The following is a 23,522-nucleotide window of genomic DNA, read 5'->3' as shown; positions in this document are numbered from 1 at the left end:
ACTTTGTGACAGACAGAATAGTCAGCCCACTTGGATTCAGTTTCTCTTCAGCCAGATGGATACATGAGATAAATAAAGGATCATTAGCGCTCCATCTGGTGCGCCAGGTTGGCGTTACCTCACGGGCACAAGCACGGCACCTTCATGTTTTTATTTAGCCTCTTTTTGTTTTGTTTTATTGAAATAATTGAATTGATTGAACTGATTCTAATTGAAATCTAGAGTGAAGCCTCTCCAATGGCTGTGCTTTCACACGGGCCACTTTGTTGCGACTGAGGCGTCGCTTTTTGCTTCAGGCCACTCTCTCTGTCCACTTCCGTGCCCTGCCTATCAAGCAATGGCTTCCCAGCACGCATTGCACCTACCTCTGTGCTGGGAACCACTTACTGCCCAAAATGATGCGCCTGAGCGGCCCTGCGCAGTCCGACATGAAGGGAAACAAGGCACCCTTTAAAAGAAACGACAGAACGGAAGAAGGAACTTCTGAACTATGAAATTGAGCTGATTGTACACTCGTCTGCCCTGCTGGTTGTCCCGAGCCGCCGTGTGAAAGCAACCTGCTGGTTCCCATAATGAGCTTATTTGAATGTGGGCGGCGGCAGCTCAGTGTGACCGCAGCGTAGCCGCTCATGCCTCGTCCCTCATTAAATGTCTGCTTGCTTTGCATGCAAGCAGATCAGAAGCTATGTGACTTTCATTTATTTACTTATTCATTTTAGATTTGACTTTGTTTCACTTGTTTACTTGCAAAGCCCACACTTCTGAGTGTTGAGTGTGCAGTTTTGTACACTTTCTGGACGTTTTGATGTGAATACAGATGAAAAAGATAGCTGTTATCCAGCAAATTTGAAATTGTTTGCTTGACATTCAAAGCGTTGGCACAGTGAAACTTGATTTGCTTTTCGTGAAAGAGACGTTTTCTCTCGTCGCCGCGCCAGTTATAATGTCTTGCTATTTATTAGACCTAATGGTGTGTAAATAGACACATTTACATTTCGGGTACACACACACACACACACACACACACACACACACACACACACACAAACACCCAGGAGGATTGCAGGCAGCATGAGAACTCCAATGGATTTGTTTAATGAAGGAAGGCGATGAAATCTGCTGTTGTGCTGAATCCACTGCAGCAAAACCCCTGTAAACTGTCTGCGTTATCAAAGCATGCGTGGGACCAGAGATCACGGACTTACTCTCTGCCTAACAGGTGAACCTCGTCCTTATAGAGCCTTTGTGTTTGTTCCAGGTGACTGACTCGGTGATTGATGCTGAATTGTACGATTGAGAGACTTTTTCTTAGCACTTTATAGGCCTGGATGAGACATATACGTAGTAATATTGAGGCTGTCATAGTTTTAATAACTAGCCTTTTATTTCACTTTAGATTGTCTTAATTGCTTATTTTTACGAACTGAACCCACTCACCGAGACAAGCTGTTCAGTTCCGTTCAGTTCAGTCCATCGAGAAGCCCTGAGCCACCTCGACCAGCCCGCTACTCCACAGCTTCAAAGTGCTCTTTGAAGCACTTTGACCTTGTTGCTCTTTGACCAACTAGGTCACATGTTAATTCCACGAGGACCATGTTCTGCCTTCTCTGGATGATAAATATGATCTTTTTATTAGCGTAAAACCGTCACTGACTGACCAATCTCAGGATAAGATCTGTTTGGATAAAATGAAAGGCTCTCCGTGTCAGATTTACTGTGTCAGATGCAGTGACGAGACAAAACCTCCACCAAACAAGTGGACCTGTTTTGTATGTAAAATTTAATTTTCAGTTTTGCGACTTAACACAACAGCAAGAGAACATTGTATTTTCTTTTCCATTTACCGCTGACAGGTGGCTGTAAATCCACACTTGGGGCCTTTAATCCCATGTAAATGGCTGCGCCTTGGACCTGAAAGGTTTACAACAGGGGTCATTTTCAACAGGGAACAGAAAACCATCAACAAAGGTTTAACAATATTTTTTTTGTTGTCAAAATACTATTTTGAGGCAGCACAATTTTGGTGACAGCATGAAAAGCAAACAATATTCACAATTCACAGGCGGATGGAGATTTTTTATTATTATTATTATTATTATTATTATTATTATTATTATTATTATTATTATTATTATTTTGCCTCTGGGCACCATCTGCAGTGCACTGTCCAATTTGTCAAACCTTTTCATGTTCTATTCCTCTGAGAAAGTGACCTTGGTTTGCGGCTGAAATTGCAATACAGTAGAAATAACAAAGTCATCTGTATACATTAGAAGACCATCATCACAGGTGCGCTTGAAACACATTCCATAATCAATGCAGCAACCACAATAGCAAAATCAAATGAGCTTGCCCCAAAGTCCTGCTGCTTGATCTGGACACAGACAATTTTTGGCACATACATGTTTCAAAGTCACACATTGGTTTTTTTGAGGCTGAATTCACAGGTATAAATTAAAACAGTGGATAAACTTTTTTTTTTTTTTTGTTAAAAAACTGGGGCGTTCCCTCAGAACTAAGTGCTGTTTTGGGGCAGATCCTGTCTGTCGTGGTACATGACAGCCCCCGGCGGGTAAAACAGCACAGCGGGCTCCTCGGGCACGTGGGCCGCGCCTGCAGCATCCCTGGGCTTGTTGGCCTCCTCCTTGGTGGTGGCGGTCATGGGCCGTATGGTCGGGGAGGTCATGGACCAGAAGAGTTTCCTCAGCGCCTTCCTGAACTCCCTCCTCATCAGGCAGTACAGGATGGGGTTGAGGCAGCTGTTGGAGTGCGCCAGGCACACGGACACGGGGAACACGTACACCTGCATGGTGTAGTACTCGTAGCTGAAGTGCACCACGTTGAGCTTCACCAGGATGCCCCAGGTAGTGAGCGCCTGGTTGGGCAGCCAGCACAGGAAGAAGGAGAGCACCACGATGGTGACGGACTTGGTGACCTTGGCACGCCGCTTGGAGCAGGAGGTGCTGATGTGCTTGGGCGTGATGAAGCGCAGCAGCAGCAGGTAGCACGCGGAGATGATGCCCAGGGGCACCACGAAGCCCAGCAGAACCTTCTGCGAGTGGTAGAGGCCCAGCCAGAACTGAGCCGTGCCGTTGGCCTCCGGGAACTTGACCAGGCACAGGTCCTCGTCGCTGGAGACGGCCACGGTGGTGGAGAAGACGGCGGGTGGCAGCGCGGCGGTGACGGCGGTGCACCAGATGAAGACGGTGACGCAGCGTGCGGAGCAGCAGCAGTGCGCCGGCCGCCGCCTGCCCTGGAGCGCCGAGGCGAGCGACCAGTAGCGCGCCACGCTCATGGCGGTGAGGAAGAAGACGCTGGCGTACATGTTCATCGCCGTCACGTAGGAGACGATCTTGCACATGGCTTTGCCGAAGAGCCAGGTGAAGTCCAGCGCGTTCTCCACCGCCCAGAAGGGCAGCGTCAGCACGAACTGGAAGTCGGTCACCGCCAGGCTGGTGACGAACAGGTTGATGGAGGACTTTTTCCACACCTGCTTGGACTTCATCAGGTAGAGCACCAGCAGGTTGCCCACCAGACCCAGCGCGCAAACCAGCGAGTAGATAACCGAGATGACGATGCGCACCACGGCGGCGCCGTCCCCGGAGAAGTAGGTCCGGTTGGAGCCTGGCAGCAGCGGCTGGTGCTGGTCCTCCTGGTGCCGCTGCTGCCCGCCGCTGCTGCTGTTGGAGACGTAGCTGAAGTTGAAGGGCAAGAACCCCGCCGAGCCCTCGTAGCCGCTGTCCATAAATTCTCCCGACATTTTATTTTATTTTATTTTTTAAATAACTTTTATTCCCCGGGGGAGGTTAACCGTGAACGCATCGCACCTGGAGGAGAGAGGAGTTGGTCGCTTTCAGGGTTTTGCGCCTCCGTGACGCACCGCAGGCGCGCATCGCAAAAGCTTTAATGTTGTTTTCCGTCTCCTCTTGTTCATGAAAAAAAATAAAGGAACGAAATAAAGTAGAAGAATTCGGATACCGTCGCGCCACTCAGCTGAGGAACGAAGCTCCTCGCGAGGTTTGCTCCGCGCTTTTCTCTGTGCGTCTCACTCAGCTCGCTCTCCTAAGGAAAAAAAAAATGGCTTGACGCAGCGAGATAGACCAGCAGGGTGCTGTCCACGTTCCCTTTGAAAATAAATAAATGAATGAATGAATAGGTGATGGAGTGTTTAAATTGAATAGGATAAAAGGAGTGATTTGAAAAAAATCTCTGGAAGTTTAATCTCTTATAGACCTTTCTCTCTCTCTCTCTCTCTCTCTCTCTCAATCTCTCTCTCTCTCTCTCTCTCTCTCTCTCTCTCTCCCCCCTCCCTCTCTCTCTCTCTCTCTCTCTCTCTCTCTCTCTCACACACACACACACACAAAGCTGGATTTGGTATGGCATTTCAAGCCAGTCTCTCTATCATAAAAAATGTAGCGCTCAGATATCAGATTTATTGACTGTAATCCACATTTCACCCATCAGGGAGTCTGAATATATATTTTTTTATGCACATGCTGATGCTGTAAAGCAGCTCTGTGGTATTTTGAGTCTCGGCACGTATTGTAAAAGCCATACATTTATGATAGTAGATGTCTCCTGGAAATATGTGAGAAAAGGAACCAAAAAAAGACATGTTGCATGATAACACTGTGGGCCCTGGAGCAGATGAGGGACGTGAGCTAATAAACAACAGTGCAGAGCAGAGGCCGGCTGGAGTTAACTGCTGGTTAAGCTGCACAGCTCTTATGGGTCAACCGGCCGGATGTTGAGAGGCTGAGCTGACAAAAGGTGTGCTGATGCACTAATGATGACCTGCTGGCGGGATTAACTGCAGGGTCGTAGCAGGTGTGGCTCGTTAAGGGCAACCAGCGAAACCTGCAGACAATACAGAGCGCAGCGCGAGAGACCAGGAGCGAGACGTTGACATGCACATGAGATACTCTGATCATCTAATGTGAATGTAAACACATTGACTGACAGAAACACAGTAGCAGAAGAACCTGTATGATTAACCGAGGACGGCTCCTCCACCTGGGCACACGGCAGCAATAGTAAAGATTTGGAATCGGTGTTGATATGGAACCTTGCAGCATGCAGGAAGTTGTACTTCAAAATGCTCAGCCACACGAGGGACGCACGGCTTAAGGATGCTGGGCACGCATGTTGCACCCAGCAGGAATGATGCTGGACACCCAAGATGAATCGCGTCCAGTTGATGGGTGATTGCTTCAGATGAAAAATGGTCACTCCACACCGCCCCCGCACCCTTCCCTTCCCTTTTTTTTTTTTTTTTTTTCAGATTTGAAAGTAGTGAAAACAACAACAGAAGTCTAGTGTTTTACAGATGGAATGAGGCACTTGTTTTTGTATCAAAAAGCGGGAAGAAGGTTGCGAAATGAAAGATGTCTCAGTAAATTACAGAGGGACTTTGTCATTTTAACAGAAAATGAGCTGTCATGGAAACATCACTGGGTATTTAGGGGTAATATAAAAGCAGGCCTTGTGAGCAAATGAATTCTGAATTCTTTTAAAACTTCTAATTAGAGTCCCAGTTTATAAGATGCCATTGTGCTGTGAGTGAAAGAAGGCAACACTGATGAACCAGCGAACGGTTTCCCCTCCATTTTCACCTCATATTAGGTATTTGTGACGTCCATATGTTTTTTCTACATTATGCTTTTATTGGTCTTCATGTTATTAAAATGTGCGAAAACTTGATTGCATCTAGAAGCATTAGCAACATTAGCCTTTGTTCATAAATGTGTGAAATACTGTGTGCAGTTTATGCTTTTTCTTTTTTTTTCAAATGCCCCGATGTACAAAGCCTGAAAATAATGGCGATTGTGACTCCATCTGGATTATTACACTTCAGAGGGACTCGCTAATGGACTCGCATACAAATGGATTGTGCCGAGGAGGTTTGCTGACAGATAAAGCAATTTTCCATCAACAGCCACGCGTATCTATGTGTCAGATCTTCACCACAGGGGGGCGTCAAGGCAACGTGAATTCTATAGAAGCCTTGGCCATCAGCTTCAGGACGTCTAATAAGTTTCAGACTCTTGGCAATAAATACTTCAAGATTTGCTTGTTTTGTTTAATCCTCAGGGCAACACAGATTTAGCTGGTTTCTCAATGCTTTAAAGTCAGGGGCCATGTGAGGTAACAGCAGATGGGATTAAAAACTCATACTCAAACACTTAGAGCTGCAGGGGCCGCACGGACCTTCAGCTTCCTGTCAGCAGATCGACAAGAGGCTTCATGGGGTTTCAACCGACGATGCTTTCCTTCGTCTCTGGGCGATCAGGAACGAGTGCTGCTCCAGTTTGTTTTGATCTTTAGCATCAATCCAAGTGTCCCTCAAAGGGAGCACTGACTTTTAGCTTCAGGTCATGTCTGAAAAGTTCAGTGGCCCAAGTTGAAGTTCTCATAAGCGCCTGAGCTAACATGACAACATAGACTGGGGCCTGGTTTATCAGCATTTTGACCTTTGGCCTCTGCTCACCTGATTTATGAAGTGGGATTGAGAAGGTTTAAAACCTGCAATCCTCTGCATACTTGGGGTGTAACCATTAATCATATTGGATGTAATTGTGTAGTAATAATCATGGCATTAGCATGCGGTGCCAAAGACCCTCAGTTAATTGGAATATTATTACTCCCTACTCCCACAGGTTCAGACAAATTGCTTTTCAAGGTCTTAACATGCTAATGAAAGTTTGCAAGCTTTGGATGTGGGGAAATAGTGTAAGCCCGGTTGTCTGAAAAGTAGAAGGCCTTCTTCAGTGAGAGATGTGACACAAGAGGACACCTTTTTTTCTTTTTCTTTGTATGAGTGTCTCGCGAAACCCTGCCAGCAGGAATAATTCATTACTGAGGCTCATTAGTGTCACATGTGAATTTCAGAATTATTAGAACAAAGGAGGGACTGATGGTGCAAGGGGTTCAACTGATCTGGCAAACAAACAGGGGAAGGGAACTAAAGCTACAGTTAGTGCATCCCATCTGAGTGATTTTCCTTTGACGTTTAAAATATCACCTTACTGTCAAACATGATCTAAGAGCTGACTGGGGAAATTAAGGGAAATTCCTCGGATAAATTCCAAAGCTGCTCTCGGAAGAAAATGTGGTGACTGATGCCAGTGTTTGTCTGCCAACTGTTGTGGGAATTTCACAAAGATGCGTTTGACAACACTTGGCAAACTGAATATTTAGTGAGCACTCATGAAACTGCTGCAGATTTTTTTGTTTTTCTTTGTTTTCTTCGAGAGGGTGCCATCAAGTTACAGCTGATGTGGGGAGGAGTGGAGGAGGGCATTGAGTGTTTTGGGGAGCCACCCCATTGGAGGCAAAAAAAAATATTGAAGTAAATGTTGTAATTTACATTAAAACACTGAAAAAAAATGGATGAAATGCATCCATTTTATGACTTACTTACTACTAATATATTCCCTCAAGTCCGGCAGGTCGCCCCCGGGCCATAGTTAGTTTTCCCACCCCTGATTTAGTAGGTTAAAAAGAAAAAAAACACTTTCCCGTACCTGAGTGAACAACATGAGTGCAGCGGAAATGTGGAGCGCCGAGGGACAAGAGGTCGGAGTGATTTGATAAGCACTGCACAAGCTTTTTAGAAGGAAGTACCAGAACGGAACTATCAAAGCAAAAGATACATTTTGTATTTCCTGTATTCAGTAAAATGCATTTTTGGAAAATACAAAACAACAACAACAACAAGAACAAAATGTAGCCACAAATGAGCAAGAGTGGCTGTTTGTCTTTGGGAGAGAGGACTGAAGGGCATGCAGAGAAAAAAAGGAGTGGGTGACAGTGAAAGTAGACCGCAGTCATGTCTTTGGACCGGTTCTGATCTGTTCTAACTAAAAGCAATTGGATCTGTGGCATTTCAAGACAGAAGACAGATCCATGATGTTGGAAATATCCCGTCCGACTGAATTTAATTTTTCCTCTTTTTTTATTTATTTATTTTAAAAGCTGGTTGAAAAATAACCAAACCAATCAGCATCGTTTGAAGATAAGGAGGTGCTAGCTAGACACAACGAGCTTTAGCTGCCCTTCTTTAGAAAGGACCGAAACTAAACCTTCATCCAATCACCATTCATCCACTCCGGTTGTGACAGTCTGCTTGAGTTCAGCTTCTGGATTGAAGTGAGATAAATTATAATGGTCATTCTGCTGACCCCTAGTGGTTCTTATGCGAACTGAAAAAAACAAAAGAAAACAAGTCAGTCACAGCACTGATGCCGCGCCGTGTGTTTTCCATAGTCTTATAAAGCAGCCAGAGCTCAGCTGTCGGAGGCAGCAGGCAGCCTGCACGCATACCACAGAACAGACGGAGCTCGCGCCGCAGTTCTCCGAGTGTTCAGGCCATCTGCTGGGTGTCACCTGGAACCTGTAGCTGCTGCAGCTACAATGGAGCTTTGTTTGGAAAAATAGAAGCAGCATTACAACCTGCGAGTTCCCTCCAAATCAAACTTCCGAGACACATTTGTCTCACTGCCAGTCTGTTGTTGCCGTCAGCTCCGCATCCCAGTGCCACAGGCACGCCCCTGGTAGAGGGAAATCGCAGCTGTCGCTCCTTTTGAAGACAGCCAGGGAACATGTGGAATTGGGTCAAAGATCACATTGTTGATTGCATGTTGGCAGCAGGGGAAAGGAAATTAACTTGCTGGTTTAAAGGCAAAGAGGAAGACGGGACGGGAACGAGCGAGGTGCGTCTCTTTTGATGTCTGAGGGATGAACTTTGGCACATTTTTCAGATAGGATCTGATTCTGCGAGCGTGTGACAAGCAAGATTAAATTTTGTGATCCCTGATGAAACCCTACAAAATCTCACCAAGCTCCACCTCTGTAAAAATCAAAGTTTTTCTTTCTTTTTTTCTTTCTTTTTTTTTTTTTAAGGCTGTACCCAGTTTAGAGATGAAAGTGAGGGATTAGCATCAGGAGGAGATAAAGACAAAGCAAAACATTTTTATGCAGTTTTTTTTCTTATTTATGAATCCTTCAAAATAAAAAGTCTTTGGTGACTTGGTATTAGTATTGCGAAGGGGTAAAATGTTTGATCATTTCAAAATAAAGTAAGAACAAAGTTTCCCAAAAAAGCTGTCAATCACTGTACATCTGAAAGTTGCCTTTTATTTATAAAATCTACTGTTTGAACTACAAAAAAGTGTGTTTAACTCAAATTGGAAAGATGATTTCTATCTTTTCCAGTCCTGTGACACAGGTCCAATCAGTAACTCTTCATTATAAACAGTTTGTTTGTTTTTTTCCACAGGGAGTGTCGCAGTGTACCGCAGCGGGATGTCGAGGGAAAGTCCCCCCTCCCCCTTCCCATGTCATTTTCACACCTCTGACTCGAGTATGGCGAACACGCCCCCATAAAACTATAACCTGAGCACATCGACCCAGCAGAGGCCGACCATCGATCTTCACTCGCTCCGAAAGCGTCCCGCGTGTGTTTGCCGCGGTTACGACGCCATAAACGTCGCATGATTGCGCGTTCAAGTTTCAGTTGAAACCGGTTATCGGCCCACAGAGGTTTCAATGGTTGTGAGATGCTTATCTGTGAGTGGCTGCATATCAGTGAGCGCTCGCCGCTTCCGCACCGGGATCAAAAACCATCCGATGGATACAGGCCCAGTTTGGGAAACTCTTTTTATGAAACATCTGGGATGTGCCAACGCAGTTTGGCTCGTTTTCCAGAGGGAAAAAAAAATCAAAGGTGAAAAAGTGAATTCTGATTGCATAAATGACCAGCAAATGCACATTAAATATTTATTGATGGTGTACAAATATACTCAACCCAATCTGTCTAAACTCAGATATAAATTAGAAAGCCTGTGTTGAGTGTGCAGAGGCTCAGATGAGCCTCCACACACTGGACCGCCTGTTCTGCCTTTGCAGCTCAGCTACTAATATAAACATGGGGGGGCGGGGGGGGGGAGAGATCTGCAGCACAAGTTCTCCTTGTCCTCCTGCAAACTGTCAGCCAGCAACTCTGCAAGCTTTCCTCGCATCACTAACGCTGGAGGGTGACAATGTCCCGCAGAGGAAGGAAATAATTGTGGCAGGTGGCAAGTTTTTTTTGTGTGTGTGTGTTTGTGTTTGTGTCTTTTCTTTTCGTTTGCTTTGCCAGGTTTATTGTGAAGCATCAATATTGTGCAAAGCGTGAAAAGACGTTTATCGGCGCAAGGCGCCGCCATTGAAGGCGCTTCTTCTCACTCATTCGTTTCTTCCCCCTCAGCTACAGTTTATTCGCCTGAACTATTTTTATTGACTTTCCAACATAGCAACTATCTCCGTGTTGTTTTCGCAGGCAGGAGAGCTCGGTTGACGAGGCCATTAGCAGACTGTGGCTCCCCGCCAACGCGCCTCCAGTCGAACGTGCCACCAACTCAACGCAAATCCGTTCTTCATGCTTGCCGGACTTCTTCTGCCCATCTCCTGGACTCCCGCTGGACTCCAAAGAGCCCTGGCCCAGAGATCTTCCGGGCCCGGCCCGAGCTGTCCCGCAGAGGCGGACCACCTAATGACCGCCTCCGTCAGCATGAGGCCAAATGCTGCAGCTGTCACGTGAATCATAGAGTTTGCCTGCCGCCTTCACGACCTTCAGAATGGTGAGCTCCCCCCCCCCCCGGTCCCCCCCCTTTGATCAGACAGCGTTGGTGTGTGTCGTTTCTGTCGACTCTCCCGTCGGCGACGTCTGCGCCGCTCCGGTGTCCATCATGCTGAGCTTCTCCGTCACATTGCTCGGGGCTTCCCGCCGCCGCCGCCGCCGCCACCAGCAGAATCTGCATTTAAAACTGACCAACATTTCAAGGTGTTATGAGGACTAAACTAAAGTTTCCATGACACACACGTATCCATTTTTTCAACCTGGATCCCAGCAGAGAAGACTCGCACAATAATATAGTTTTAAATCTAAAAGTGCATATCGAGCCTTCTGTCTACATCTGATGCTCTGTTAAACCTTCCACATGTTTTGGAGGAGGGCAGGACCACTATTGGCCAGTGGGTGTTGTCACTAACCTGGGAGAGGCGTGACAGAGGTATCAGTGTCCCTTGTGACATCACAAAGGGTCGACATATTGCTGGAAATAAATGCATAGAACTGCACCGGCGCTAAAAGGTACGAGGTAGGAGGTCAAAGGTTTTGCTGACAGTACGACGGTGCTACTGTGGCAGATGCGTCATGCACTCGTCTTGCACTGCCGGATGTGACCACGTGCACCTGACTTAAAATAAGTAATGCAAAGGACTTACTGTGAAGAAAGGCAGATCAGCACGATCGCCACAATGAGGACCACCAGCACCACTATTAAGCCAGTGAGGATCGCACGTCGCATCCCGGGAGTCAAGGGCAAGGGAAGTACAACAAATTCACACCTGTGCCCTTCAAAACCGTCGTCGCACCTAAAAAAAAAGAAGAGAAAAAAGAAAGAATTGCACCTGTTGACTTAAGCTCAACTCAATTCACTCAAATTCTTCTCAGGACCCAATGTTCCTCTTATTGATATGGCAGATGATGGGACCATGACTCAATCCCGTATAAGTTCTAGTTTCCTGTGTTCTAAGAGTCAGGGTCAGGAGTTCAGGCTAGCAGGTTAGCAGGTCTCAGAGCTAAAATGCACGAGGAGAATTTGATGCCCCCCGGAACAAAGATCTGCAGTGGATGCCTCTGACCTGCAGGCAGCTGTCCAGTGTTCCTTGAGGTAGCGACACACCCCGTGCACGCAGAAGCCCGTCAGATTCTTTGGACACTCAGAGAAGTGGCCTTCCCATGGATCCGTGTCTGAGCAGGGAAGTAGCAGGACAAGCGGTTAGCAACCTAGTAGCATCAAGGCACCATCCCAATTAAACCAACAATCCAACAAAAGTTTCTTTCTCCTACCTTAAGAAAATGTTTCGAAAATTCTAGCTGACTTTTTTTTTACTCCTAAATATACTATTTGATGTCTTTCTAAAACTGGTGACTTGTCCAGGGTGTCACCCTGCCTTCGCCCTAAGACAGCTGGGATAGGCTCCAGCAGACCCCCGTGACCCTGAATAGGAATAAGCGGGTATCGAAGATGAATGAATGAACGAATGTCTCTCTAAAGCAAAATGGAGCCCTTTTTCGTTTTCAACAGTCAGTTTATATTGTTGTAGTTACGCAACCATCAGCAACTTAGAATGTCCATTGCAGTCAGACAATAATAGAGTCATAAAAATTCCATCCCTACTCAGACCGGCTGGATATCAGCTTTACGCACATGTTCATTTACAAAGGAAAGAGTGTCTCCTGCTCAGGACACATGAGGCGTCTTCAGAAGTTCATATTCACATTAGTTCTGTTGCGATCCCTGTTACTTATTGAGCCATTAGGCCCTTGAGTGGCCTGGAGCTTTTTTTTTATTATTATGTTTTCGAAAATAAACCGTTTAAAAGCATTTCAGCATGAAGAATTTTGATTAAATTGAAGTTTGTGTAACAAAAGGGGACCACAGATTTTAGTTTCCGTTGACGATTTAATGTTGTTTTGCAACGTTTCGTGACAGCAGTCAATTATTATTTTTTTTGTCTGTTTGTTTGTTTGTTTTAAAGTCCAGTCTGCAGTTTAAATTAATATTTAGGAAGGCCAGCAGGCAGAATTGAACTAAAAACATGTTTTGCCCTTTTTCTCGCCTTCTATTCAGCATAAAAACTTACTTTATGCAGACAAATTCAATTCTCTACTTGGAGACTTATAATCAAAACATTTTTTTTTTTTTAAAGTGTTGCCCGACTACTCTTGCGTGTCAAAATTTGTCACTTGACTTCTTTGACGTACGTTCTCACCTTCTGGCATTGGCCAAACTTATAAATAGACGTGTAACCCGAGCAAGCGAGGAGGAGACCCGATGAATCAGCCTCTGGAAATGCACGGTCGTCATCGGGCCCTCATTAGCCACGCGTCTCAATCATCGACCTCAATCGATCACAATTTCTCGCCAAAATAAGAGCCAGCGAGAGTGGGGTGCACCAACCACCCCACACCCAAATCCCTTATTATTTTCATCCCTGCTTAAAAACGCACCCCGGAACCGCTGCCTGTTGTGACGGTGAACTTCCGACCTCGGCGTTGTGGAAAGCGCCGCAGGCTGCGACTATCTTTACTGCTTATTTCCATCCGACCGTGTGTGAAAGGGAACTTGTAAAAGAATACTGCTGTTCAGGCGACATCAATGAGGCTGCCGCCATATTTATCAGAAACACGAGACCCATCTTGCTGCCTTGCCCTCATTGTTGGGAGGAAAAACATCTCGCTGCCGAATACAAAGGAAATAATAGTTTTCCGGACGAGGATATTAAGCTTTATTCTGGCTTTTTAGCTTCAGCTTCAGCGAAGGAACAGCTTCTTCCCATCTGCTGTCGTCTGTACATATACTTTTAAACATTTATATATTTAGTAAAGTTAGCTGTTCTTTTTTTTATATTGTTGCTGTTTATCAAGCGCTGACTACACCAAAGCAAATTCCTTTTAAGTGTGAAACTAACTTGGTAATAAACGTGATTCTGATTCTGCTTGTGTCCAGTATTTAAACTCACCCCAGAGCTTTATTCATTTATTTCTTTAATGATTAATTCATCATGTGCCGCAAAAAAATAAATAAATAAAGTGGGTCAGCTGTTATTACTGACAGACGGGAGCAGGCACATGGGCGGAACCTTTTCACCACAGGCCGTCACACTGCACAGGCTTCAAAGTGAAGATGGGCTTCATTTTGCACAGCAGTGGTTAAAGAACATAGAAAAAAACAAAACAGAATCCCGTAATTAAGACGTCACGGAGCCCCGCCCGTTTGATCTGCACAAACGGAGTCACATGGGTCTTTGTGTTAGTATGAGTTGCTCGAGATGGACTCCCTAATGGTGTCGCATGCATATTCTCTTTGACCTCAGACATGAGTTGCAACTTGCATGCAAGAAAACGAAAGGAAGCAGACTCCTATCTCTCTCTTTCTCTCACTGTGTGCTCAGGTTGCTCCCAATGTTTGCCTACACATTTGCAATCTGCCTCATTAGATCATCATTTACAACACTGCTGACAGGGGAAACCACCTGCCCAACACCTACTGTACCTGTGCAGTTGTCCCCGTTGTGGTGGGGGGGGCAGACGGACGCGGTCGCATTGGCTGGCGAGTCGGTCACCTGGTCGGCCATGGGGTATTTGCACAGGGCCAGAGCTGCAGGCGGGAGCGGAAACGAGGAGACAGTCACACACACACACACACACACACACACACACACACACAACTGGCGTCGCAGCGCTACGCGGGCACGCGAGTGAGTACAGACAAAGCGCGCGTTGGGTGGCAGGTGAATTGTCGCTGAGTCACGGCATCAGTCAGAGCACCGTCGAGGGCAGGAGAGCTCCAAATCCGTGGTTCACACCCAAACAAACACTTTTACTGTATGGGGAGCAAACGGCAGTTGGAGCAGCTCTGCAACTCCCATTTCCACCTCACTGTTGACCTTTGAAGGCCCAAATCTGACTGTGAAATCTGAAGTTTGCTTCAATCTGATTTGCTGCGATTGGATTCACTTAAGATTCATGCTCTTGACATTGATCGGCCTGGAAATTGGAATGCCCGGCTCTAGTTTGGTTTAGTGACGTTAACGGCACACGAATGCCTGGAAAGTGCTTTTTACCCCCTCGGGAACACACCTGCAACTAATAAAGCCTAAGAATGACGCGTCATCACAGGCTGTCCACTCTTACACTCACACTAACGGGACAACAACAACAAATCTTACCTGTTGCTATTCCCACATAGAGTCTGTAGACCTTGGCCATTTCCTCACTTGATCAACGCGCTCGTCCGATTGAGTGTCATCGACGGGTAACAGTAGCCACCCAGGCTGGGCAAATCCCACCTCAGAGCTCCGTGGCCTTAGGGAAAGGTGTGGAAGACCCTCTGCAGGGTCCCGGGCCAGTCGCCGCGTCGTAGTCCCTCATTGGCGGCACTCAGGTTCATAATAGTCACCTGCAGGGGAGAGCGCAACTGCAATTCTCAGCACACGCAGGCACGCACAGCTGAGTGTGTCCGAGAGTGAAAGAGGCACGAGGGGGTTGGCAGTGAAACTCTACTCCGCTGGCTCGAGCCCCGCCCACACCTTTTAAAGGAGCGCGTAAGTTCATCCCGGCTGCCCCGGTCGTCTCCACGTCAGTGAACAAGCGGCAGCTTTATATCAACGGTGCGCCCTTTAAGAGTTTAGACAACAGTGAATTACTGTTTAATGCCAAAGCACTTCCCACTCTATTTATACCTGAGCGAGCTCTGCATACCAGACACATACGGTAATTACATCGGGGCAACACCTGCATTTATTGTTCTTTATCTTTCTTTGTCGTCCATGAAGAGGGAGAGAGGGTTGAATGCGAAAGTTCACACGCCCTCGGTTGGTACTTGATACAGTAATTGGGTGTTTCAGTTTTTTTTTTTTTTTTTTTTAGGGGTGTGAGGCTGTATCGTTTTTGTTTTTGTTTTTTTCAGATGAAAGATTACTTTTATAGTTGGTTATTAGCGAGGAAAATGAACTGCAATAACATTAGATAATAAGTATTCCAAAACCAACTAGTGGAAGAACTGGTTTAACAGGCACAGACCAAATTTCAAAGAGCAATCAAATCAATAAACATCGTTTCACGTGTGAGCAACTGTTCCACCTGCAACATTTTACACACTTTTCAGGGCTGAACTTTTGTTTTTTTTCTCCTTCAAATGAAGACAAAGACATTTCTGTCAGTACCCGCAAGTGAGGAAAGACAAACAAGCCTTGTGAAGGACCAGACTGACCAGAACTATGCAGGCCGTGGAAGTTCCACGACAGGCTTCCACTGCGTTTGGAGTTTTGTGCAATAAATGTCCACAAGGGGGAGACATCTGACGCTTTGTCACGCTTGTGTACTGGGACAAGGTTTTTGAGGAAAGGAGACATCAAAGTACTGGAGAAGTGAGACACGTCCCTGACCACTGAACACAGAGGAAAGGGAAGTGAAAGAGACAAAATCAGCCCAGACTTATTTAGTCTATTTCTGAGCTGACAAGGCGTCTTCAAATGCAGATGACAAAAACATTTAGCAGTTATATAGTAAATTTGCACACTTTTTAATCAGAGTAAATGGAAAGTGACAAAGTGCTGATGAAAAAGGTGTCGATGTTGGTCTATGGACTATTGCTGTAAAGTGAGGCATGTTGTCATTATCGCCACCAATTACATGACGTTATAAAGTTCATTCTCCCTGTTGCGAGTCAACAAATTCTTATAGTCATTTTGAAATATGTCATATCAAGACTTGTTCTTGCTTTCCAGAGTTGTGATTCCTTTTTACTTTTCACTCTGGCAGAGCCTGGAGTGTGTGAACAAAGGCTGTGTATACTCAAGGGTTCAACAGCAGAGTTAAGTGTGACTCTGTGCAGTTTTTCAACAGGAAGGCCCTGTTTCCTTTCTCTCACAGTGCCCCCCAACTTGGATTGAACATCAGGAAGCTGCGACACAGTCAGATTCCAAGGCATAATTTAGAGCCCGGCCATAAACATCCGTTTGTGTAAACCCTTGATAATAATGCACGACGAGACTTGGCTTTTGCTAAATAAAGAGACAAAATGGGTCCATAAAAAGCCATTTAATGTGTTGAGCAAAGTACATTTTCCAAGCTGTACAGTAATTTAGACAGACATAACATATGAATTGTTACAGCGCCAAGAAACAAACGGAATTCTTCTGAGAACGCTTTGCCTGCCGATGCCTCCGCTCTCCTTTTCATTTTCTGCAAGAGTTGCAATAGTTTTCAGCACTATTTAAAATTTGGCGGCGGTTCTGTTTGTTTCGATGGCAGCGTGGCTTCTGACCCTCACACCACAGCACAGGAGCGAGGTTCTCTGAAGGGGTTGCTTCCTGTGGGCACCCCGACGAGCAAAGCGTCTTTGCCTGCGTTCTGCAGACAGTACTGCTGAAGCTCCGCAGCTGCCTGAGACACCTATAGGAGACAGAAAGTTGCATAAGACACACCTAAAACTATGTGAAATACTAACTCTGTAAAACACTAACCTTTTAATATACAAAATGTTAAGCTATGCCTCCTGTGGAGACTGCCGACCAAAGCATTGTCTGTATAAACAGCTCAACAGCTGGTCTGGTAGCAGCACGCAGCAAAACGTTTCAATCTAAAAGAGCTTAATAAAGCAATAAATAGAGAACCCAGCCCGAAGCATTCTGTTTGTCTTTACCTTGATTCTCTCCACACTGGCCTCAAGCTTCAGTTGTTCCACCATTCTCTGCATGTTGGATAAACTAGAATTCGAGGTCATGTCAGGAAAGAGGATAGACGGAAAATGTCCTGGTCAGTTAAAACGGAGGTTTGCAGTCCACTGAGTTGTTCAAATCCGTAGACGACTCAACTGGTGGGCAGAAATAAGTCTGTGACCGGAGGAGAGCAGGCGGATCATTCCAAATCACTCGAGTCTCCTCCTCAAAGGGAGGGAAATAAGGAGGCAGAGAGGCGCGTTGACCTCTTGTCTTTCGCCACAGATGTTGGTAAACTTCAGCATTTTGAGGCTAAAAATAGATATCTGTTAAATTGTTCAGAATTATACACAATAAAACATGATTATATATTTTTTTAAATGTGCATTTTAATGAACAAGCAGATGCATATATACTGGGAAATGTCAAACGGGGGTGGAACGACGAAGCAACTCCATTCGAGAAAGGATGTGAGTCAGGAGGAGCATTAATGGGAGGAGTAGCAAAGTGAGACAATGAATCAACACCGTGAATCCCATCAACATCCTGTTTTGATTTCCTGCAAAAAACGTTTCATTTTTCTGCTGTTTGCTCCCTATTTTATCTCACTGGCACACACGTGTTGTGCAAGAGCGCTCCCTCTTCCTTTTTTTTTTTTTTTTGGTCCCATTACTGAATCAGGAAAATGGCTCTTAATCCTTCTTACCAACAGCCACCTCAAACCTACAAATATTTTGGTCGCGCTGCTGGAATGCAACTGGAGATTATGCAGGATTTAGGCTTGTTGGGCACTCACAAACACGTTGCAAAGTGTTGCAGTTGTCATAAAATTAATGTATGTGCCCGCAACAACACCAGCGGGGTTGATGTGATACTTGATGGCATATATGTGCTTTCCTGTGCCCTGGAGATATCACCGCCTCTCAGACGCTTTGGCATGATTGGTGTGTCCTAATTTGTGTATTAAATGCTTGTCTCTCTGTGTGAGTGTGTGTGGGTATAATGGCTTTTCCTGCCATGCAACCCACATGTTCCACAAAATCAGATATTGCAGCCCGACCGGGTGTTTTGACAGCGCTGATGTAAGGTGCCTGCAGTGTATCGACAGCCTCTGATTTTGTTGCCCTTGGCCATTTTGGTAATGCCCGGTTGTGGAGATCTATTAAACTGAGTGGAAAGTTTTGTGAGAGGGATTGTGTGAGGGATTGCGACTGAAGTCTGACTGGCACTCAGACGGACCGCCGTTCACCTTCAACAGCAGAGCGGAGCTTAAAGGAGTTAAGGCAGTTTAAAGGTCTAAATTCTCAGCCATTGTTTTTTTTTTTCATTATATATATATATCCCAGCAGATTAGACAGTCCCCTCACCCTTTCCCAAAGAAAAAATGTCAAGAACATATTCTATTTAGCCCTGTGTTTACAACCAGCCACAAAAAAAACTGTTCTGATCCCTCATAACACTGACGCTGTGTTGTACCTTCAACCAGGCGAAGCAGTGCTAAAAACCTGGCTGATTTCCATAAGGAGCTTTGTGATTTTGCCACAAAGCTCCTCAAAAAAAAAAAAAACAAAACAAGCAGGGGAAACGAGTTGAGGACCCGCGTTGGCGAGTAATCTATTCCTAAGTGATCCACTACTGTAATTAAACTTTTTTAGTAACAGAGTTTCCAGACCTTTGTCAATGTTGTTGCATTGAAATCAAGTTGAAATCCGTCCATCCATTTTCAATACCCACTTCTTCCTAAGCTGAGGTCTGCTGGAGCTTCTCCCAGCTGTCATATGGCGAAGGCAGGGTGACACCCTGGACAAGTCGCCAGTTCGTCACAACTATTTGCACTCACATACACACCTACTAATTTAAAGTTTCCAATTGACCTCACATGCATAGTTTGGACTGTGGGAGTGATGAATAACCTTTTAAAAAAAAAAAAACTTTTATCTAAAAAAAAAAATCTACATTTTCATAATATATCAATCGTAATACTTTTCTCCTCTTGCCATACCTGTTCCGTGTAAGAAAAACGTTTTGACGTCGATCAAAAGCAAATAGTCGCTCATTTCATTTATCATTGCATTTAGCAACCACATCGGCGTCCGTAGTTAGGGGGAAATGACGTTATGAGGAAGTAGGCGGAGTGATCCTCGAACCACCGAGTCTGACAGCACCGGCGGTCTCGCACCGAGGAGCGGCTCACCCCGTCGCCCGCAGTAGCGGAACCTCGCATGGCTGATGAATTACACCTCGGTGTTCTTGCGTCCTCATTGGTCGTCAGCTGATTAACCGTATTGGCTGTGAGCGTAAGCAGCTTTAGCCGGACGGGAGGTAAACATTAGGGTCGGACTCGGGGCGAGCAGCGGGGACCGACACGGGGTAGAAATGTGAGCTCAGCACGGCAGCCTCCCTCCGCGGTGTCGTCTCATTTAATAGTGACTTGAGCGAATATGGTCGAGGTGTTCACGGGGCGGACCCTGCTCAACAAGGACGGCGACTTCGTCGACCCCGAGGAGGCGCTGAAGAACAAAGTGGTGGGGATCTACTTCTCGGCCGGCTGGTGTCCGCCGTGCCGGGACTTCACGCCCATCCTGTGCGACTTCTACACGGAGCTGGTGGAGGAGAGCGAACCGGCGGCTCAGTTTGAGATTGTGTTCGTCTCCTCTGACAAGACGTCCGACGACATGGTGGAATACTACCACGACATGCACGGAGACTGGCTGGCTCTTCCCTGGACGGATGAGTACAAACAGTGAGTGTCACTACAGTCAGAGGTGTTGTTTTGCTGAAGGATTCGACTCTTTTTTTCTTCTTCTCCTCCTCCTTTTTCTTCTTCTTCTTCTTTTATTTATTTTAGGCACATAATGTCCGTGTTTGTTTGTTTTTTAAATAAAGTGTGGTTGTAAAACTCAAAAATTCTTCTTCTTCTTCTTCTTCTTCTTCTTCTTCTTCTTCTTCTTCTTTGCCCTTGAGGATTACGCAGGGCTCTCTAAACAGACTTGTGCCCTTGGTTAGTTACATAAAACAACCTCTCAGGGATTAGCTCTTCTCGTGCAACGCAAACAAACAGCCACCCAGCTAGTGTTGTTGTTGTTTTGGTCTGATCTTTCTGCTGGTTTAAAGTGGAGTTTATAAGAAAAAGCAAAACGTCATCATAAGCTCTGGGCGAAATGAAGTGGGCTGTTTTAGCAATGTGACTGTCCTGCTGAGGGAATGCTTTGAAAATCACACGTAAAAGAAGCCGATCCATGTTTCTTTAACTGTTTCAATTTAGCCTCTCTTTCACTAGTTTTGTTTTTACACCAAGAGACAAATGTCTGCAAATGTAGAAATCAACCCTGACAATGCCTGTTAGCATTTAGGTATTAGGTTTCTCTGATTAGTAGAGACACTAATTGAATACTTGCCATGTGCAAACACAACAAATAAATAGTAATGTTCAATGTCTGGAATATACCTTTGAATAATTCAATTCTTTTCTCTCTCCTGTGTCTCAGGGAGTTAAAGCAGCGCTACCAGATCACAGCGGTGCCCAAACTGGTGATTGTGAAGGAGAACGGCGATGTGATCACAGATAAAGGCAGAAAACAGATCCGAGACCGGGGCCTGGCCTGCTTCAGATCCTGGCTGGATGCTGCAGAGATCTTTCAGAACTTTAAGGGTTAGAGAGAAAACCAAAACAAGACATCAAGGAGAAATTTCAGACAAATTGGATAGCTAACAAGTCATGCTTTCAAGAAGATTTCCAAGCGGAGACCAATTATTTACCATTTTCAAGAGAAGTCCATATCTCTTTAGCTGCTAAATCTTTGCAGATCTATGCATTTATTTGAAACCTCAGGTGTGTTCACTATGGTTTGCATGTTTAAAAGGAAGAGTTCTTTCTTTGGGGGTTTAGTTAAAGTAAACTATGACAGCCTCTGTAGCTTCAATTTTCATTCAAAAAAATGTTCACTCACACTGTTGACATATTAGCGCTGTTTAACATTTTCCGCATGAACTGGCTATTTTCTTTTTACTAAGTTTGTTTCACGTCTGAGAAGTTTGCGTGTACTATAGTTCCTCCTTTAGCTGCTTTTGTACTTTTGTACTATGATTTTATAAGCTGTTAAAACAGTTTTCATTCTAATATATAAAAGCGGTATTTTTTCACATGTTGCCCTCGTCATATTTTGCCATTTTATATTTCGACTGTACCATGAAGGAGCCTCTTCATGTGTTTGGTGAGTTATGCACATTGCCGTTCCCTGTGGCCTTGTTAAGAGACAGAAAACTCTCAAGAGGTCCGATCCTACTAGTTGGCATATTCCCATCCTTGATTCTAATTGCCCCCCCCCCCCCCCCCCCCCCCCCCCCCGGTGCCTGCTGACACCGCTGTAACCGCTTCATGGACAGCAAGTTCAGCAGGCATGACGACATTATGATGAAGCCATGAAGGTGACTTGTTTCAGGTTTGCCTGCTTTGCAATATTAAATGCTGCATAGCAGACATTCAGCCACGTCCTGCTAACCTGCAGTCAGTCCAAAATGGGGCTGTACAGCAGGCTATGGTGGTTTCTCCACCGGTTGGTTCAGGTATAGGCAGACCTCGTTTGATCCATCAGACAAAAGATCCATTGATGTAGTATTGTGCGTTACAATCGAATGATAAAAGTCAAAGGTCAGGTGTGCAATATTCCCAGGGATCAATTGAGAGGAAATAGAGAAGATATCACAAACAATAATTAACTGGTATGCTGTAATTCACTGATGACACGCACATATGTGTAGGGTGAGATGGATCACTGGACCTTTAACAGTACTCATTTTTTTCCCATCACACAACATATTTACCGATGACAGATGTTGACAGAGAACTAGTAACGGGATTTCAATAGATCGCGGAAATGTTTCTCAACAAACACAAACCCACCACTGGCTTGAGTGTTTTGGGGGACTGAACGTCTTACTTCTTTTGCGCGCTGCTGGGGGTGCCGTTTCGTATTTGACCACTTGGTGTCGCCATCTTCTATCTATACTTAAAAAAAAAAAAAAAAAAAAAAAGTTGTATTGGTAAGGCGCCTTTCTGGGTCTGATTAATAGTGTTTTATTTGAAAGCCTAATATTTCAATTATTTTAAGTCTGATAAATCGTGTTAAGTAAGTTGTTAAGTAAGTTTTTCTCACGCGTCATGTCATGCAAACATCCTCTATTTAACTCGCATGCTAGGGTAAATTGGTAAAACTGCTATTGCCGGTGAAACACAAATTACTCCACAGCCACAAGTGACGTCCGAACCCCCATATTCACAACGGACTCGACCGCTTTTCCCTCCCTTTTCTCCCTGTTACCCGAGTGACTTGATGCGGCAGACTGCGGGCCAAGAAAAACTGTTGCCACTTTACATCCAGATGGATCTTTAGGTCGCCTTCCACCTTTATTGGAGTCACTCGGACTTTTGTAGAAATGAAAGGCAGCAGTGTTTCCCCGACGCCGTAACGGTGCCTTGAATTTAACTAACAAGGCTGTCTTTATTAGAGCAGAGAGGGAAGGAGCTGAGAGGACCGCTGGACCATGCCCGAGAGCGCCGCCGTCAAGTCTCCCACTGCTTGCAAAGGCAAACTTCTAGTTGGAGCTTTCAAAATAAGACGCATATTGTCCTCCACCATTTAAAGAAAAACTAATCTCGTTCCGAGCGTATCTCCAATGAGCCAGTCTATGCCATGGTGAAGACCCTATTGCATTTTTAATGTATTATTATTATTATTATTATTATTGTTATTATTATTATTGGTAGTAAAAAAAAAAAAAAAAAAAAAAAAAAAAAAAAGATAAAATGAAGAGAGAAACCACTTGTTCGCCTATGTGGCATACAAACACATAAGGCAAAGAAGAAGCGGATTCTGGTGTGACATTCAAGTTTGTAGTATTTTTTTTCAATTACAGGAAAAAACAAATATTGACCGTCCTTCTTTCCTCTTGTATGTTTGATTTACACTCACGGTCGCATTCAATTAAATTAAAACATATTTCTTGCCATTTATTGATGAGCGTTTATTTTGAAGGCAGCGCGAGTCCTTTTCCGGTTGTTTCTTGCTGCCAGCTGCTCACCGGCGCTACTTACGATCACAGCCGCGCCTGCTGTCCGGGAGACTGGGCTGCAGCCCGGCAGAGCAACGCTGGACGGGACCGCAGCCCCGGGACTCAGCGAGACCTTCGCTCGGGATGGAGCGAAACTTCGTCTGCAGGAACCAGAGGTGAGTTGACGGCTTAATCACCGT

General features: G+C 45.2%; 5 protein-coding genes across 6 annotated transcripts in view; 2 read left to right on the top strand and 3 right to left on the bottom strand.

The window, feature by feature from the left end:
• Positions 1-2,107: 2,107 nt before the first annotated feature.
• rxfp3 (relaxin family peptide receptor 3) lies at positions 2,108-4,290 on the bottom strand. Its single transcript, XM_076043668.1, has one exon. The coding sequence runs from the start codon at positions 3,758-3,760 to the stop codon at positions 2,516-2,518; it is 1,245 nt and encodes a 414-aa protein (XP_075899783.1). The 5' UTR covers positions 3,761-4,290; the 3' UTR covers positions 2,108-2,515.
• A 6,356-nt stretch (positions 4,291-10,646) lies between these two features.
• On the bottom strand, positions 10,647-15,339 carry btc (betacellulin, epidermal growth factor family member). 2 transcript variants are annotated; one of them, XM_076043709.1, is made up of 5 exons: positions 14,779-15,312; positions 14,103-14,207; positions 11,686-11,794; positions 11,266-11,415; positions 10,647-10,805 (listed from the first exon to the last, which is right to left on the bottom strand). In XM_076043709.1, the coding sequence occupies exons 1-5, from the start codon at positions 14,816-14,818 to the stop codon at positions 10,655-10,657; spliced, it is 555 nt and encodes a 184-aa protein (XP_075899824.1). In that variant the 5' UTR covers positions 14,819-15,312; the 3' UTR covers positions 10,647-10,654. The 2 variants fall into 2 exon arrangements, with proteins under 2 accessions (XP_075899824.1, XP_075899826.1); XM_076043711.1 differs by lacking the exon at positions 11,266-11,415 and having other exon boundaries at positions 14,779-15,339.
• A 1,297-nt stretch (positions 15,340-16,636) lies between these two features.
• gng10 (guanine nucleotide binding protein (G protein), gamma 10) lies at positions 16,637-17,491 on the bottom strand. Its single transcript, XM_076043721.1, has 2 exons — positions 17,256-17,491; positions 16,637-17,005 (listed from the first exon to the last, which is right to left on the bottom strand). Exons 1-2 carry the CDS (start codon positions 17,334-17,336, stop codon positions 16,880-16,882), a joined length of 207 nt encoding a protein of 68 aa, XP_075899836.1. The 5' UTR covers positions 17,337-17,491; the 3' UTR covers positions 16,637-16,879.
• A 1,943-nt stretch (positions 17,492-19,434) lies between these two features.
• On the top strand, positions 19,435-21,414 carry nxnl2 (nucleoredoxin like 2). Its single transcript, XM_076043699.1, has 2 exons — positions 19,435-20,014; positions 20,760-21,414. Exons 1-2 carry the CDS (start codon positions 19,713-19,715, stop codon positions 20,926-20,928), a joined length of 471 nt encoding a protein of 156 aa, XP_075899814.1. The 5' UTR covers positions 19,435-19,712; the 3' UTR covers positions 20,929-21,414.
• Positions 21,415-23,272: 1,858 nt separating this feature from the next.
• The window catches only part of csgalnact1a (chondroitin sulfate N-acetylgalactosaminyltransferase 1a), a 32,199-nt gene continuing 31,949 nt past the window's right edge, over positions 23,273-23,522 (top strand). The window contains exon 1 of the mRNA XM_076043641.1: positions 23,273-23,498. Within this exon, the coding sequence (XP_075899756.1) occupies positions 23,288-23,498 (211 nt within the window). The 5' untranslated portion in view covers positions 23,273-23,287. The remainder of the gene's footprint in view (positions 23,499-23,522) is intronic.

This window comes from Nelusetta ayraudi, unplaced genomic scaffold (genome assembly GCF_046127955.1).
Source record: "Nelusetta ayraudi isolate G7.1 ecotype Tasmania unplaced genomic scaffold, CSIRO-AGI_Nayr_v1 ptg000076l, whole genome shotgun sequence".
NCBI lineage: Eukaryota > Metazoa > Chordata > Actinopteri > Tetraodontiformes > Monacanthidae > Nelusetta > Nelusetta ayraudi.
The sequence above is the reverse complement of the archived record's forward strand: the minus strand, read 5'-3'. Positions and strand labels throughout refer to the sequence as shown.